This window comes from Hypanus sabinus, chromosome 29, assembly GCF_030144855.1.
Source record: "Hypanus sabinus isolate sHypSab1 chromosome 29, sHypSab1.hap1, whole genome shotgun sequence".
Taxonomy (NCBI): domain Eukaryota; kingdom Metazoa; phylum Chordata; class Chondrichthyes; order Myliobatiformes; family Dasyatidae; genus Hypanus; species Hypanus sabinus.
Genome location: NC_082734.1, coordinates 11,670,000 through 11,686,320, shown reverse-complemented (window position 1 = coordinate 11,686,320; position 16,321 = coordinate 11,670,000). Strand labels below are relative to the sequence as shown.

The 16,321-nt window shown below is 48.9% G+C and overlaps 1 protein-coding gene across 1 annotated transcript; it reads right to left on the bottom strand.

Annotated features, from left to right (window-relative positions):
• Positions 1–1,438: 1,438 nt before the first annotated feature.
• LOC132382982 (G-protein coupled receptor family C group 5 member B-like) lies at positions 1,439–16,019 on the bottom strand. Its single transcript, XM_059953629.1, has 4 exons — positions 15,909–16,019; positions 11,892–12,877; positions 4,350–4,420; positions 1,439–2,702 (listed from the first exon to the last, which is right to left on the bottom strand). Exons 1-4 carry the CDS (start codon positions 15,926–15,928, stop codon positions 2,583–2,585), a joined length of 1,197 nt encoding a protein of 398 aa, XP_059809612.1. The 5' UTR covers positions 15,929–16,019; the 3' UTR covers positions 1,439–2,582.
• Between the last annotated feature and the right edge of the window lie 302 nt (positions 16,020–16,321).

Sequence of the window (16,321 nt, the reverse complement as noted above, 5' to 3'; positions counted from 1 at the left end):
GAGGGGGCAAAGATGTTCTACTGCCACCTTAAAACCAGTCGCTTCGGGCAGAAGGGGCTCGCCAGCCGGCATTGGCAGCTCATCTGGGAGAAGCAAACCTCCGCTGCCTTGCGGCTGTACTCGCTCACGGGGAGGGCTTCGAGTGGAAACCTGGAGTCCCTAAGGCATTGAGTTCATCGCTGACCGGCAACTCCTGCGACACCGCTGGTACCAAACTGTGTCGGTCTCTGCTGTTCTTTTGGGCTCATCAGATGTGTGGAGAGGGGGAGCTTGCTACGTGGACAACAGCTTGCTCTTGTGGTGAACTATATATACCTGTCTGGACACACCCACCCTGCTGACTGCTCCTGTGGCTCCTCCCTCAGACCCCGGTATAAAGGCGATTGGGGACACCGCCCCGGCCTCAGTCTCCAGGATGTAGTGTGGTGGTCAATTGCTGCCTGTTCTTTCTTCCAGCCAATAAAAGCCGATATCCCGCCTCACGTCTCCAAGAGTTATTGATGGTGCATCAGCTCTCCATATCGTACTGGCCAGGTTTGCATATCCAGACAGCTAAGATGCTACACCCATGGACAACCCTGTCCGACAGAGGCCTCATCATCACCTTACCAGAGTTTTATAAAGTTGCAACGTAACCTCTTGACTTTCGAACTTGATGCCTCCATTAATAAAAGCAAGCATTCCGTAAGCCTCCTTAACTGGGGGAGTCCAGAACCAGAGGCCACAGTTTAAGAATAAGGGGTGGGCCATTTAGAACGGAGTCGAGGAAAAACTTTTTCACCCAGAGAGTGGTGGATATGTGGAATGCACTGTCCCAGAAGGCAGTGGAGGCCAATTCTCTGGATGCTTTCAAGAGTTAGATAGAGCTCTCAAAGATAGCGGAGTCAAGGGATACGGGGAGAGGGCAGGAACGGGGTACTGATTGTGGATGATCAGCCAGGATCACATTGAATGGCGGTGCTGGCTCAAAGGGCCGAATGGCCTACTCCTGCACCTGTCGACCTGTGTAGCCACTTTCAAGGGGCGATGAACTTGGATCCCAAGATCTCTCTGCTCAGCAACACTGCTAAGGGTTCATGACTTCTCCTTGTGTTAAAATAATAATCCAATCAAAGGCATCTTTATTATATAAATAATTAAATTTTATTGCGACTACAAAAATGCTTAAATAAAGTTTGGCATAGGAGTAAAACACTGACATCTATTGCTGTAAAATAGATAAATAATATTTACATTAAAGTTACACATGCAATTTACAGTTACATGGAAAGAAAAAGATTAAGATTAGATTTATTTATCACATGTACATTAAAACATATGGTGAAATGTGTTGTTTGCGTCAAATCCAATCAACCGGGGAGCTCGCTGGTGTCGCCACACGCCCGGCGCCAACATAGCATGCCCGTAACTCACTAACCCTAACCCTACGCCTTTGGAGTGTGGGGTGGGGTGGGATGGGGGGAGAGCCCGGGTACTCAGAGGGACCCCACATGGGGAGAATGTAGAGATTCCTTGACAGACAGCGGTGGCAATCAGAGCTGGGCTTACGGCTGGCACCAGCAGCTATTTTACAAGGGACTGCAGATGCTGGAACCTGAAGCAAGAAATAAAACAAACCGCGGGAGAGACTCGGCGGGTCAGGTAGCATCTGTGGAGGGAAATGGACAGTTGACATTTCAAGTTGAGACCCTGTATCTGGACTGGAGGGAGTGTACCCTAATGTCATAGGCCCTGAAGGCAGGATGAAAAAGGCTTAGCTGGAATTCTCTGCTGATTCTCCCCCTCTAGACCTGGGTGGTTTACTATACAATGTCCTCAGAAAACTATTACCAGATTCAAACACATTGCGAACCAGCGGCCGGCCCATTTTACTGGCTACAGTATGGAGCTACAGATTCAAACACATTGTGAACCAGCGGCCGGCCCATTTTACTGGCTACAGTATGGAGCTACAGGAGAAAGAAGCTGCCCCAGTCTCAGGGAGACAGTGGCCTTCCAATGCCTGGTGGCCGACAGGGGCATCGTCCTGAACACTGGTTGCCTCCGGTCAGGCGATCGGAGAGGCGGGAGGGTGCTCTGGAGGTCCGGCCGCTCGAGATGGAAGCGGGCGCGAAGGGGGGTGCCGGGGAGCCAGGGCAGGCGGAACAGCTGCCTGACGGGCTGAGACTGTGGTAGTTACCCTCTGCAGCGCTGGGGAAAGAAGGGAGGCAAATGCAAGTGGCGGGACCCTGCAAGCATTCACAAGTCCAGCCGTTGACATTGCTGCTGGCGTGTCACCGATAATACACTTTAGGGGCAGTGAGATGTGAAGCACCAATCTCAAGGGCTCGTCTATCTAATTCGTACTGCAGATCAAACCGCTCGCTAGCTATACCTTCCCCCTTGGCCAACCTCTGTAACTCTGCCTGTCAGATAAGCAGGCTGCGATAACCAGTTGAACTTCCCGCACCGCTGGGTGACTGGCGAGAGAATGAGTCGGTATGTAAACAGTCGTGTGCGAGAAAGGCTTACATCTTAATCGTCTGACAGTGTGGGGGAACGGTTTGTAGCAGGGACGAGGAGTCGCCCGGGCCCCAGGAGCTCTAGAACACTGTCTGTCTGGTCTGATAGCTGAGATAGGGATCTTGTAGGAAAGGCGTCGGGTAGTAGTTGTTCTTCGTCTGTGGCCGAGGGATTGTAAACTCTTGCGGCGCGCTGTACATCTATAACATAACGCAAGAGGGTTTAGATCAGTCACATGAATAATAAATGCAAGTCTGCACATGGAACAAGACAGAAACAAAATACCGGCAGAGGCCGGGAATCTGAAACATAAACAGGGAGCACCTGAAACACTCAGCAGGTCAGGCAGCATCTGTGGAGAGAGAGGCAGGGCTAATGTCTCTCTCCACAGAGGCAACCTGACCTGCTGCCTATTTCCAGCACTGTCCCTGTGACCCACATGGAAGCTGGTGATCCTTTGACTTCACTTTTTGTTGAACTGAGTTTGTCCAATTGACGTTTTCATTGTGATTTGGGCGGTTTATAGGCCACGCTCTCGGCAAAGGGCTCCACTGTAGCCTGGATACTCTCAGAAATAAATATTCACAGAAACAATTCCACCTTAATAAACACCCTCCTGTCAGCCCCTTTTGAAAGATCACTCTATGGAGTCCCCTGAACTTTCTGTTTGGAGTTTGTTTACGTAGCCTCCTACTCTGGTCAGAGTGTGAGTTCGACCCACAGGTTCCCTGTTGACCGTGCGCAGTGTTCAGGATACACTGACCCAGCAAGGTGACCTTCCTCAGTCAGCTGAGTGAGTCAGGCAGGGGTCAAGGTCGGGATTTGGAGAGGGCTGGGGAGTGGAGGTGGTGGCTGGTGTGCTGTGACGCTTTAAACCTTCTATGAGGTGATTGGACAATATGTGGAATAGAGCAAGGAGCCGCGTAGAAGCTCTGATCATTAAACCACACAGATGAATACAATAAAGGGACCATATTTTTGCAAGGGTTAGGGGGACTCATCACAGATAAAATTCTCTGGTGAAGTATCTGCCTTTTGATATTCCAAAGTTAAAGTACACAGAGGCAAAGAAAGATACAGCACTGAAACAGGCATTTTGGCCCATCTAGTCCATGCTGAACCATTTAAACTGCCCATTCCCATCGACTTTAACCCACCATATCCCTAACATCCATGTACCTATCCAAACTTCTCTTAAATGTTGAAATCGAGCTCACATGCACCAACTGTGCTACTGGATCATTCCACCGTCTGAGTGAAGAAGTTTCCCCTCATGTTCCCCTTAAACTTCTCACCTTTCACCCTTAGCCCATGACCTGTAGTTGTAGTCCCACCCAACCTCAGAGGGTAAGTGCAAGCAAGCTTTACCCTATCTCTACCCCTCATAATTTTGTATACTGCTCTCAAATCTCCCCTCGGTCTTCTACGTTCCAGGGAATAAAGTCCTGACCTATTCAATCTTTCCGTATAACTCAGGACCTCCAATCCCGGCAACATCCTTGTAAATTTTCTCCGCACTCTTTCACTTTTACTTACATCTTTCCTGTAGGTTAGTTACCTAAACTTCACACGATAACTCTAAAATACGCCTCACCAAATAATATTGAGAACGTGAGTCCTTTACTGAGTACGTAGGGTTGTAGTGAGTAAAGTTATCCCTGCTGGTTCAGGAGTCTGATGGTGAAGGCTCCCGAGTCTGTTAACACTCAGCAATGGTAGATTGGAGCAACTGCCTCGATATTTGGCTCGATATTTAACACCTTGTACCCTTTGCCCAGCAAGAACCCACTGATGCAGAATCAAAAGCAGAGTACAGAGGCTGGTTATGGTAGCAGGTAAGAACTTACATTGTTCTCCATTGCGATGGAGTTGCTGTAGTGAGGCGAGGAGGCAATGCTGGGATGAGTCATGGCAAATCCTGCGGAGGCAAATAAATCAGGGGTGAGTGAAAGCTGAGGTAATGGTTTCCATGGCTTATGCCAGCTATCCACTTCAATAAATCACAACCCCTCATTCGTATCTCAAACGTAAGAGGGCGGAAATCCAGAGAAACACACGCAAGGTACCAGAAGCACTCTGCAGGTCAGGTGACATCTTTGGAAATGAATAAATAGTTGATGCTTTGGGCTGAGACCCTTCATCAGGAAGTGAGCACGAGGCAAATAAAAAAATGAGGAGGGAGAAGGGGGAGGAGTACCATGCCCCTGCAGCAACCCCCGACAACCCCAATTAACCCTAGTCTAATCACAGCACTATTTACAGTGACCAATTCACCTACCCGGTAGGTCTTTGCACTGTGGGAGGAAACCAGAGCACCCGGAGGAAACCCACGCATTCCGTGGGAAGGACGTACAGACGGCACCAGAATTGAACTCTGAACTTTAACATCCGGCATTACGCTGACCGCCAGGCCACGGTGCCACCCGCAAACCACCCCACTGGGCATCAACATTTCACGGTCAAGATCACTTCGGTCACATTTATCTAGAGGAGCAGAGTGGAACAGGCCCAACGCACTGCACCGCCCGGCAGACCACCTTTTTAACCCGAGCCCAATCACAGGACGATTTTATAATGATCAATTAACCTACTAACCGGTACGTCTTTGGACCGTGGGAGGAAAGCCACACAAGTCACAGGAAGGGCATAAAAACTTCTTACAGACGGTGTTGGAATTGAGCTCCAAATCCCAACGGCCTGAGCTGTCAAAGCGTCATGCTAACCGCTATGCTACTGTGGCGCCCCATTCCTTCCCCCATTCTGTCGTTTGGTCTGGACAATAACTGAACCTCTTGACTGTGCCCGCGTGCTTTTACGCACTGAGTTGCTGCCACGTGATTGGCTGATTAGATATTTGCATTAACGAGCAGGTGTACTAATAAAAGTGACCACTGAGTGTATGATTTCCTCTCTGTCACTCCAGTGAAACCACTGCGTGGGTTGAAAGGGGCTGAGCCATCATTTTGAACTTTGACCTCCCCGAAACACAGTGTATAACATTAAAACCCTTGAGATATTGGAGCCTTTAAATTCTAGCAACCCGTAGTGAAGGGATGTGGTTGTAAATGTGGGACACAGGGTTGCACTTTGTGGACTTCCTGGATGGTTCAGCTTGTATTCGGAATTTCAGATTGCTGGGCGCTCCTGGGTCTGGTGGGAGAATTTGTAAGTGTTGAGCTTCTTCGCTCTCTTAAGCAGGTTTGATAACGTAGTGTGTGGAGTACTTTTATCAAGTTCCTTAGCTGAAGCTGCTTAAGACGTTGGTGGGGCCTAATTTGGTGTATTGTGTGCAGTTTTGGTCACCTACCATCAGGAAAGGTGTAAATAAGGTTGAAAGAGTACAGAGAAAATTCACAAGGATGTTGCCAGGCCTGGAGGACCCGAGTTACAAAGAGAGATTGAACAGGTTGGGACTGTATTCCTAGGAGCTTAGAAGACTAAGAGGAGATTATGAAGGGTATGGATAGGGTAAATGCAAACAGGATTTTTCCACCTGAGGTTGGGTGGGACTACAACTAAAAGTCATGGGTGAAGGGTGAAAGGTGAAATGTTTAAGGGGAACATGAGGGGAAACTTCTTCGCCCAGGGGGTTGTGAGAGCGTGGAACGAACTGCCGGCACACAGTGATGCATGCAAGCTCGATTTCAATGTTTAATAGAAGTTTGGATAAGCATATGGATGGTAGGGTATGGAGAGCTATGGTCCCAGTGCAGGTCAATGGGAACAGGCAGTTTAAATGGAACAATAGACAATAGACAGTAGGTGCAGGAGTAGGCCATTCGGCCCTTCTAGCCAGCACCGCCATTCACTGTGATCATGGCTGATCATACACAATCAGTACCCCGTTCCTGCCCTCTCCCAATATCCCTTGACCCCGCTATCTATAAGAGCTCTATCTAACTCTCTCTTGAACGCATCCAGAGACCTGGCCTCCACTGCCTTCTGGGGCAGAGCATTCCACATATCCACCATTCTCTGGGTGAAAAAGTTTTTCCGCATCTCTGTTCTAAATGGCCTACCCCTTATTCTTAAACTGTGGCCTCTAGTTCTGGACTCACCCATCAGCGGGAACATGCTTCCTGCCTCCAGCATGTCCAATCCCTTAATAATCTTATATGTTTCAATCAGATCCCCTTATATGTTCAATCAGAACAGCACAGACTAGATGGGCCAAAGGACCTGTTTCTGTGCTGTACTTTTCTATGTCTCCAATATTAACAATTTGAAATAAATGAAATTGTGCATGTATATTAACCAAGCGTGCATTCACGCAATACCTACTCTCTAGTCAGTGAATATTTAAACTGATATTCTAATGAAAAATGATCCAAATGGAAATATATAGGAGCATTAAAAACTTTCTTTTTCCAGGAGAAGTATTTAAATCTAGAGGGACTAGAAGGTTTAATTATAAACTTTATACAAATGTTTGTATTTGGTCCAGTGTTGAAGCAAATTAAAATAATGGGGTTTTTGTAAAGAAATTATTAAAATTAAAATGAAAAACTTAACCTTAACGGTTAGAGAAACAAGATCTCTGCAGAATCTCTCGTGTTTATGATTTGCTGCTCCACTGCGAAGTCACTTCGAAGGATGCCTACCTGAAGAAGTTTAAATCTTCTCTTCATCTGGAGTTCAGTGAGACTCTTTCTCACTGCTCCCCTTCTCTGATCTCTGCTGCCCTCTGATTCTTTGACTGTGCGCTCACCCAGACCTGCTACCTCAGCCAAATGTACCTTCCATCTTGTACTTCTTCCCCCACCCACTTATTCTGGCTACTTCCCTCTTCCTTTCCAGTACCGATGAAGGGTCTCGGCCCGAGACATCGACCGTTTACTCCTCCCCACAGATGCTACCCGACCTGCCGAGTTCCTCCAGCAATTTTGTGTGTGACACTCTGGACTTCCAGCATCTGAATAACCTCTTGTGTGAGAAATGAGGATATTTTCCCACTTGAGAGAGGATTTCTGGAAGAGACCCATACTGAGAAAGGAGTCGGGGCGGGGGAGAAATGGAGAGCAGAGGAGCTGTGTCATATCCTAATAGAACAATCGAGCAAGGTCCATAGACGTCTTTCAATACCGCGCCTTTCTCCTGAGTTGAAGTGGGACTTGCCAGTACAAAGCACACTGTTTATTTCACAAGAGCAGGTATTAAAGCTGGGTTGAAAACACATTATTTGCCTGCAGGTGATGGGTTAGGTTATTGAATTACCTTGTCAGCACACAGGCACAGATGTGTGCTTTAAGTCACCTGTTACTGCATCCATTCAGTGCCTGACCTTTGTTCACCTTGTACCAATGGTGAACGTGTATGTCCCGGTGCTGAAGGAAGTCTGCCAACAGTCAGTTATTTATTTATTTAGTGATACCAGCCCACCGGGCTACCCTGTTCAGCAACCCACCCATTTAATCCTAGCCTGATCACAGAGCAATTTACAATGACCAATTAACCTACTAACCAGCACATCTTCGGACTGTGGGACGAAATTAGAGCACCCGGAGGAAACTCACGTGGGGAGAACGTACAAACTTTTTTTAAACAGAGGACACCGGAACCAATGCTCTGAGCTGTAATAGTGTCATGCTAACTACAACGCTACCCCCACACCCTCCCCCCAAAAAAAACACCGACTCTGGTAGGGCATTGTCAGCTACCGGAAGCTCATTGATTATTTCCAGTGTCCTCTTGTAAGCATCTGATCTGGGAGCATCAGATGAATTTGTTTCACAGTGAATAGTGTCAGTATGCGAGGCCATCACTGGCTTTGGAGAACACAAGAAAATAGAGGCAAGAGTAGGCCACTCAGCCCATCGATCCTGTCCTATCATTCAATAAGATCATGACTTATCTAAAACATGAGGAAGTCTGCAGATGCTGGAAATCCAAAACAACGTGGACAAAATGGTGGAGGAACTCAGCAGGTCAGGCAGCATTTATAAACAGGCGACATTTCGGGCCGAGACCAGACCTCTCCTCTTCCAAGCCAGATCCCCACCGATAAATTTTCAGAACTGTGTCTACCTCCACCTGAGTAACACACACAAAATGCCGGAGGAACTCAGCTGGCCAGGTGGCATCTACGGAAAAGAGTAAACCATCGACGTTTTGGGCTGAGAACATTCTTCAGGAATCTCCACCTCAAATACTTGGAAACGACATAGCCTCCTAGGGCAGAGAATTCCAGCAATTCAGCACCCTTTACAAAAAGAAATAGTTACGCGTCTGTTTTAAATGAATAGGATTTGAACTTGTTGGGGATTCCCTAAATGGTGAAAATGTTCCAATGACGACTCTGTCAAGATCCCTCAGGGTCTTATGTTTCAATAAATTACCCCCACCCCCCCCCCATTCTTCTAAATGCCAAATAATACAGATCCAAGTTTGGTTTCTCTTGTCTAACCAGTTATTACTTTGAAGTGAGATGTACTCCCATTCATTACCAGTTACTTTGTTCTGTATTATTCAAGGCCAACCTCAGCCCCAGGAAACCACTCGCTGTTAGACTCTGTTTCCAACTCTGGAGGAACTCACAGGTCAGTCAGCATCTGCGGAGAGGAATTGACATTTTGGGCCCAGATGCTTCGTCAAGGTTGGAAAGGAAGGTGAAAAAGCCAAGGTAAGAAGGTGGCGGGGTGGGCGGGGGGGGGGGTGAGTGGGAGGAGTCCAAGTTGGCAGGTGATATGTGAGACCAGGTGAGGGGGAAGGTGGGTGGGTGATGAAGTAAGAAGCTGGGAGGTGATAGGTGGAGGAGGTACAGGGCTGAAGAAGAAGGAATCTGACTGGAGAGGAGAGTGGACCATGGGTGAAAGGGAAGGAGGAGGGGCATCAGTGATAGGTGGAGGGTAGGTGAGGAGAAGAGAAGGCATGAGAGAGGACCCAGAAGAGGAATGGAAAAAGATATTACCAGAAGTTAGTGAAATTGATGTTCATGCCATCAGGTTGGAGGCTATCCAGACAGAATGTGAAGTGTTATTCCTCCAACCCAAGAGTGGCCTCATCATGGCCGTAGAGGAGGCCAAGGGGCAACATGTTGGAATGGGAATGGGAAGTAGAATTCAACTGGGGGAGCCGTTGGGAAACCCCACTTTTTGCAGTGGACGGAGTGAAGTTGCTTGTCAAGGTGGTCTCCCAATCTACATCAGGTCTCCCTGATGCAGAGACCCTGTGGAAATGTTTTGACAGCAAATCAGGACCAACAACCCCTGGTCAAAAATGTCACAGCCGGTAAGACCGTGAAACTGAAGCAAGGTTCAGTTAATAGGCTCACGCACAGCGTAGCACACACAAAATGCTGGAGGACCTCAGAAGGTCAGGCAGCATCTACGGAGAGGAATAAGGAGCCCGTGAAGAGTCTCAGCCCAAAACAATGACTCTTCATTCCTCTCCATAGATTCTCCCCGACCTGCTGAGTCCCTCCAGCATTTTGTGCATGTTACTCTGGATTTCCAGCACCTGCAGAGTCTCTTGTGTACTCCTTTCAGCTCCTGTAGCAGCTTTGATTTTCAAAGACAACCCCGTTAGACCCCTGTACTTTCAAACACTCCAGCCAAAGCTTGCTTAACAGTTCCCCCCCACCCCCCGCCCCCACAGCTGCTGCCTGACCCGCTGAGTTCTTCCGGCATTTTCTGTTTTCATTTCCATTTTGATCTTTCTCAGCAAACAACATTCCTGCATCAGCCCAGTGAAGCGTCACAAGTAATCATATGCTTCATTAAGACAATTTCTTCTTACCCCCGGGGAGTTTAGGCCCTGTCTCATCTCTCAGTTTGCGATATAGAATGGTTTTTCTAACCTCGTCCCTGTACCAGGTTGCAGGGATTCAATATCAAATTCCACAACCTATTCCCCACCCCCAGGGCACAGATACTGCTAACCCTACTTTCATTGTCTTTGCATGTCCCTTAATCAACCCCTTCCACTTCATGCCATTATTAAGGTGTCCCTGCTTTCTTCTCCATCTTTGCAATTTGTTCATCCCTGCACTGTCCCCCTGCTCCAATGGTGGAGGGGTGTTGATGCTTTTACAGGAGCAAGTAGAGGGAGGGTTGTTGCTTTTATTGCTGTTTGTGCATTGGAGGATGGAGGGGGGGCATTTATGTTCTAACGTTTTCTGTCGTTCATCCTTTGTGGGGTTTTTTTCTGTTTCGTGGACGCCTGTGAAGAGTAAGAATTTCAGGTGGTCTACTGTATTGAACCATTGAAAGTCACTCCCCTGCGACTGTAACTCTGTTCCCCTCCCTGTGAATGCTGAGCATTTCCAGACCTTAACTAAGTCCCAGGGAGCACAACTGCACATTGATGCAGCTACCAGAGCCGCTGCCTCACACCTGCGGCGACCCTAGTTCAATCCCGACCTCCAGCGCTGTCTGTGTGGAGTTTGCATGTTCTCCCTGTGACTGAGTGGGTTCACTAACCCCTCCCGAGTGCTCTGGTTTCCTCCCACATCCCAGAGGAGGTTAATCAGCTTCTGCAAGTTGCCCCTTCATTCTGACGCAGAGCTGAGTGGTAAGTCTTCGGTTCCTAATGCACTGTAACAGATCTTTGGGAGCCACACACAAAATGCTGGAAGGATTCAATAGGTCAGGTAGCATCAACGGAAAGGAGTAAAGAGTCAACATTCGGGCTGAGACGCCTCATTGGGACATCCTTGGTAACGTAAATGACACATTTCATCTTCTGATGTCCGTGTGATTAATGAGCTGGACACTCAACGACTCAGGAACAGCTTCTTGCCCTTTGCCATCCGATTTCTCGATGGATATTGAACCCACGCACACCACCTCACTACTTCTTTATTTCCTAATTTTTTGCACCACTTATTTACACAAGATCACAAGACAAAGGAGCAGAAGTAGCCCATTCGGCCCATCGAGTCTGCTCCACCACTCCACCATGAGCTAAACTATTCTCCCATCTAGTTCCAATTTCTGGCTTTTTCCCCCACATCCCTTGATACCCTGACTAATTAGATACCTGTCAATCTCCTCCTTAAAAACCCTCAATGATTGGGCCTCCACAGCTGCATGTGGCAAAGAATTCCATAAATTTAATTCCATAATTCAATTGAACTATTCACTGTAGTTCATAGTTTTCTTTTTCTCTCTCTATTATCATGTGCCATCGTTAACAAATTTCACAGCATATGCCGATAATATTAAACCTGATTCTAATTCTGAAACTGAATCTGGAGAAAGTGGATGGGAACGTGGAGAGAATAAAGTGTAATTAGTGTAAATGATAGTACGGACTCACTGGGCCGAAGGGTTGGTTGTTTGCCTCTACTTGAGAAGATCTTTTTGGCCAACTCCTAGTTCAGAGTTTTAAGCCGAGATCTTCCACCCTGGAGATATTCATAGCTGCTCGTCTCGCAAGAACCCCTCACTCACCTCTGTTTGGCTCCTCGTATGTGAACGCCTGGTTGTCTACACCACCCATCACTCCACTGTGCAGATTCGGAGGCACGGTCTCCTGAGGGCCGTCTTCGGGCTTGGCTGGGCAGGTGATGTGCCGGAGCTGGGGGATGCTGTAGAACAGGAGGAAGACCCAGCCGTTGGCGACCAGCGCTATGCTGAGCGTCGGGTCGTCCCACAGGGGGCTCCTGTCCAGCGCCGCGTTCCCGCGCACCAGCATGACTATCCACACCACCCAGATCGCAATGGAGAGCAGCATGGTCACAAAGACGTGCACACCATATTTCTTCCACTTGTGGTAGCGGCCGCAGAAGGTGAACATGGACAGGAAGAAAGTCAGCGCCATCAGGAACATGACGTAGATGAGCAACATGGAGAAGTCAGTGCTGGTGTAGGTACAGCTTTGATTCATTCGGTAGATTAGCAGCACCAGAAACTCTATGTCAATGATGACTTGGACCAGTGTCAGGCACAGAACCACGGCAACCATGCAGCACCCAGACGGACCGTCTCCTGACCGCACCAGCTTCAGCACTCTCCAGACCTGGGCCAGCAAGCAGGAGAAGCAGACGGCGAAGAGGACACCCCAGAGGAAGATCCTGGTGGGGCACGTCCTCTGATCGAAATTGATGATGACGGCGAAGGTTAGGCCGAAGATGCCCATGGTGCCGAGCAGGAAGATGCAGTGGATGGGAACGGAAGCCTTCTTCCTGCTGTCGACGATGAACGGGGTGAAGCCCAGGAGCACCACGACCAGCACCAGGCTGGTGACGACCCCCAAAGCAGCGAATGCTTCCAAGACAATCCCCCAGACTGCATCCAAGTCACAGAGTTTGAAGTAAGCGTTTAGAAGGTTGGGACCGCAGCCTCTGGGAGGAGTGCTCTGAGCAGATCCATAATTAAACACACACAACAGGAAGGGCAGCGCCGCGATCATCTTCCAGTTCACCCTAAAGGAGAAACTGAAAAACAAAACCAACCATTTAAAGTGTAGCTTCTCCTTAAGACCATAGGGAGGTCAGAATCAGGTCACGGCCCATCATGCCCTGATATTTCACCACGGCTGGTTTATTATCCCTCCCATACTCTGGTCTGCTCCCCGTAACCTTTGATGTCCCTACTAATGACGAACCTATCAGCCTCCGCTTTAAATACCCCCAATGACTTGGCCTCCACAGCCATCTGTGGCAATAAATTCCACAAATTCACCGCTCCTCGGCTAAAGAAATTCCTCCTCATTTCTGTTCCAAAGGCACACTTTTCTATTCTGAAGCTGTGCTCCTGGTGCTAGACTCCCCCCCCCACTATAGGAAACACCCCCTCCACATCCACCCTACCTAGGCCTTTCAATACAGGTGTCCCCTGCTTTACAAATGCTTGCCTTACGCCACTTCGCTTTTACATCTATTTTTAAATTAGTAACCTGTTTACTAAATGAATGGTTCTTCGCTTTACGCCATTTCGGCTTGGGAAAGGTTTCATAGGAACGCTCCACCTTTGTAAAGTGGGGGGGGGGGGGGGAGAGACCTGTATTCGATAGGATGAGGTCCCCTCTCATTTTTGTAAACTCCAGTGAGTACAGGCCCACAGCCAACAAACTCTCATCCTACATTAACCCTTGACTTTAAAACATAGAACATTACAACACAGTACAGGCCCTTCAGCCCAAGATGTTACCTCCATTAAGTTAGATCAACCATGTACCTATCTAAGAGTTTCTTAAATGCTCCTAACGTATCTGCCTCTACCACCACCCCTGGCAGGGCAACTCACACTCACACCACCCTCCATTTAAAGAACCTACATCTGATACTCTCCCCACCCCTCCCATACTTTCCATAAACACCTTAAAATTATGCTTTCTTGAATAAGCCATTCCTATCCTGGGAAAAAGTCTCTAGTTATCTACTTTATCAATGTTCCTTATCATCTTGTACATCTCCATCTTTCATCCTCCTTCACTCCAAAGAGAAAAGCCCCAGCTCGCTAACGTATCTTCATAAAACATGCTAATTCATGCAGCATCCTGGTAAATCTCCTCTGCACCCTTCTGCATCCTGTAATAAGGTGACCAGAACGGAACACCATGTTCCAAGTGTGGTTTAACCAGGGTTTTATAGAGCTGCAATGTCTCCCTGGGGCTTTTCCAATGAAGGCCAACTAATGTACGCCTTCTTAACCACACTATCAACTTGTAATTTCGTATCTCATTTCCAGGAGAAACCGGCCGTAAGCTGCACTAAATGACTGTTGCCTCTTGCAACATGTTTAAGGTAAACATGATTCACCTTGACCTTGACTCAGAGTTTTGGTTGGGATGGTCTCCCAAGGGTGTGGATTCGCCCTTTACACATCGGTCGACAACGCCACTCAGCCGAGACTTTAACAGTGCACACCATTAACCCCCGCCGCTCGCAGAAATCCAAATCTCTGATTAAATGGAGTGAGTCTCGATGCTTTGTTTTTGCCCCCTGTGCTTGCTACACAGCTGGTATACAGTCACGGGTTGGTTCTAAGTGGGGTCTCAGCAAAGGTGGGCACTCAGGGGGCAACACACAGGATTAGGTGAGGCAAGTAGCATCTCTGTCCCTGGAGGGAAGGGACATTCGTCCCCAATGTATCACAGAGACATGAGATGAACTATAACACAGAACCTCGGTCGGCCCCTGATGGCTGGTATCAGCTGTGACCTACTGACAAGGTAAAAACAAATCCTGTCATGCAGATCTTGGAAACCGAGCAGCAACGGCGGAACAGGGGCAGAGGTCAACCCCTCAGCCCGGTGGCGGATGGTCAGATGGAATTGCTGACCGCCACCAAGAAGGGTCCAATCAATGTATAGGGCAGAGGAGAAGATCTACTGATTGGGGGCGGGGGGGGGGGGGAACTGGTCAACACACGAGTCATGAGCAAAGATCTATTGAACAGATGGGGAAGGGTGGGGGTGGCAAGGGGCAAGTTTGGGGCTGGCAGACAAGAAGCTATACAACGAGTGAATCACCTGCAAAGATGCCACCAATGGAGAAGGCAGGGGAAGGATGTCCTGATCCTGGTAGATCACTAAGCGGAGATCTGTTGAACAATGGCTCTCGACAAGAGGGCTGTCTGTGTGTATGTGGGTGGGTGGGAGGGAGGAAAGGGGCTTGCTTTCTCGAGCTCGTTATATTTAATTTGTCGAGTCCGGTGTTGTTCAGTGGGAGCACTGTGGGCATGCTATGTTGCCCCCCCCCAACACCCCTAACTGGGGCTGGTTATTAACAAAGATCTTATTTTACTTAGTGTTTGGATATACACAGTAGTAGTGTAAAAACCCACGCCAGGGACCCGGGTTCAAATCCCGCCGCTGCCTGTACGCTCTCCCCGTGACTGTGCGTGGGTTTCCACCGGGCGCTGCGGTTTCCTCCCACAGTTCAGAGTCCTACCGGTTGGTAGGTTAATTGGTGATTGTAAACTTTCCCGTGGTCAGGCCAGGGGTTGCTGGGCGGCACAGGGCTGGAGGGGCCTACCCTGTATCTCAAAACTAAACGGACGTGATGAGTAAATGTGAACCTGAAGTGCATCGACCAGCATGTATCAGTGTGGGAACGATCTACCGGGACCGTGGCGGGGATGGGGTCGGGGATTAGCTGGGATCTAGTCGATGATACCGAACCAAACCGGAGTTAACTTTCCGCCGGGAAAGCGGACGGGACGGCATCACAGATAGACAGCTCCCAGCCCCCGGCGTCTATTGTCCACCTGGTCCTCGCCAAAGCCCGGGGAGGGTCGGGGGACGCGCGAACCCTTCGGCTTCACAATCCCGGTCTGAGGAAGGACAGCAAGCGGACCCTACTCCGGCGCCCCCCGGCTTAAAAAGAAAATAAACTCAGGAGGGAACCGTGATTTCACGCCTCAAAGTAGAGAAGAAAAGAAAAGAAAGATTTCAAGTATTCCTGAACCCAGCTCCTTCGGGGCCAGGTTTCCACGGGAGGGGGTCTGAAGGTGGTGCCTTACCTTGGCGTTGCCCCCGCCATCTCGCTCTCTGTCTATGTCGGAGCTGCCTCCCTGCTCTCCTTTTATTGCCCAGGTGTGCCCAGGTGTGTCAGCTCCTGCGTCACTTCACCCTCCCAGCCTGACGTTGCCGCACAGGGGCGAATGAATACCTGCCGACGTTTTGTCTTACCTGGAGATTCGAGTTTCTCCCGCCAAGCTCAGTTTGCTGTCACCCTGCTGAGCTGCATTTCCTTAGCGCCTGCCGAACTCCCCAGTGCGATTTCCAGCCAATGAAGCCGGCACTCATAATCACAGCACGGAAACAGGCCATCTCGGCCCTTCTAGTCCGTGCCGAACGCTTACTCTCACCTAGTCCCACCGACTTGCACTCAGCCCATAACCCTCCACTCCTTTCCTGTCTATATGCCTATCCA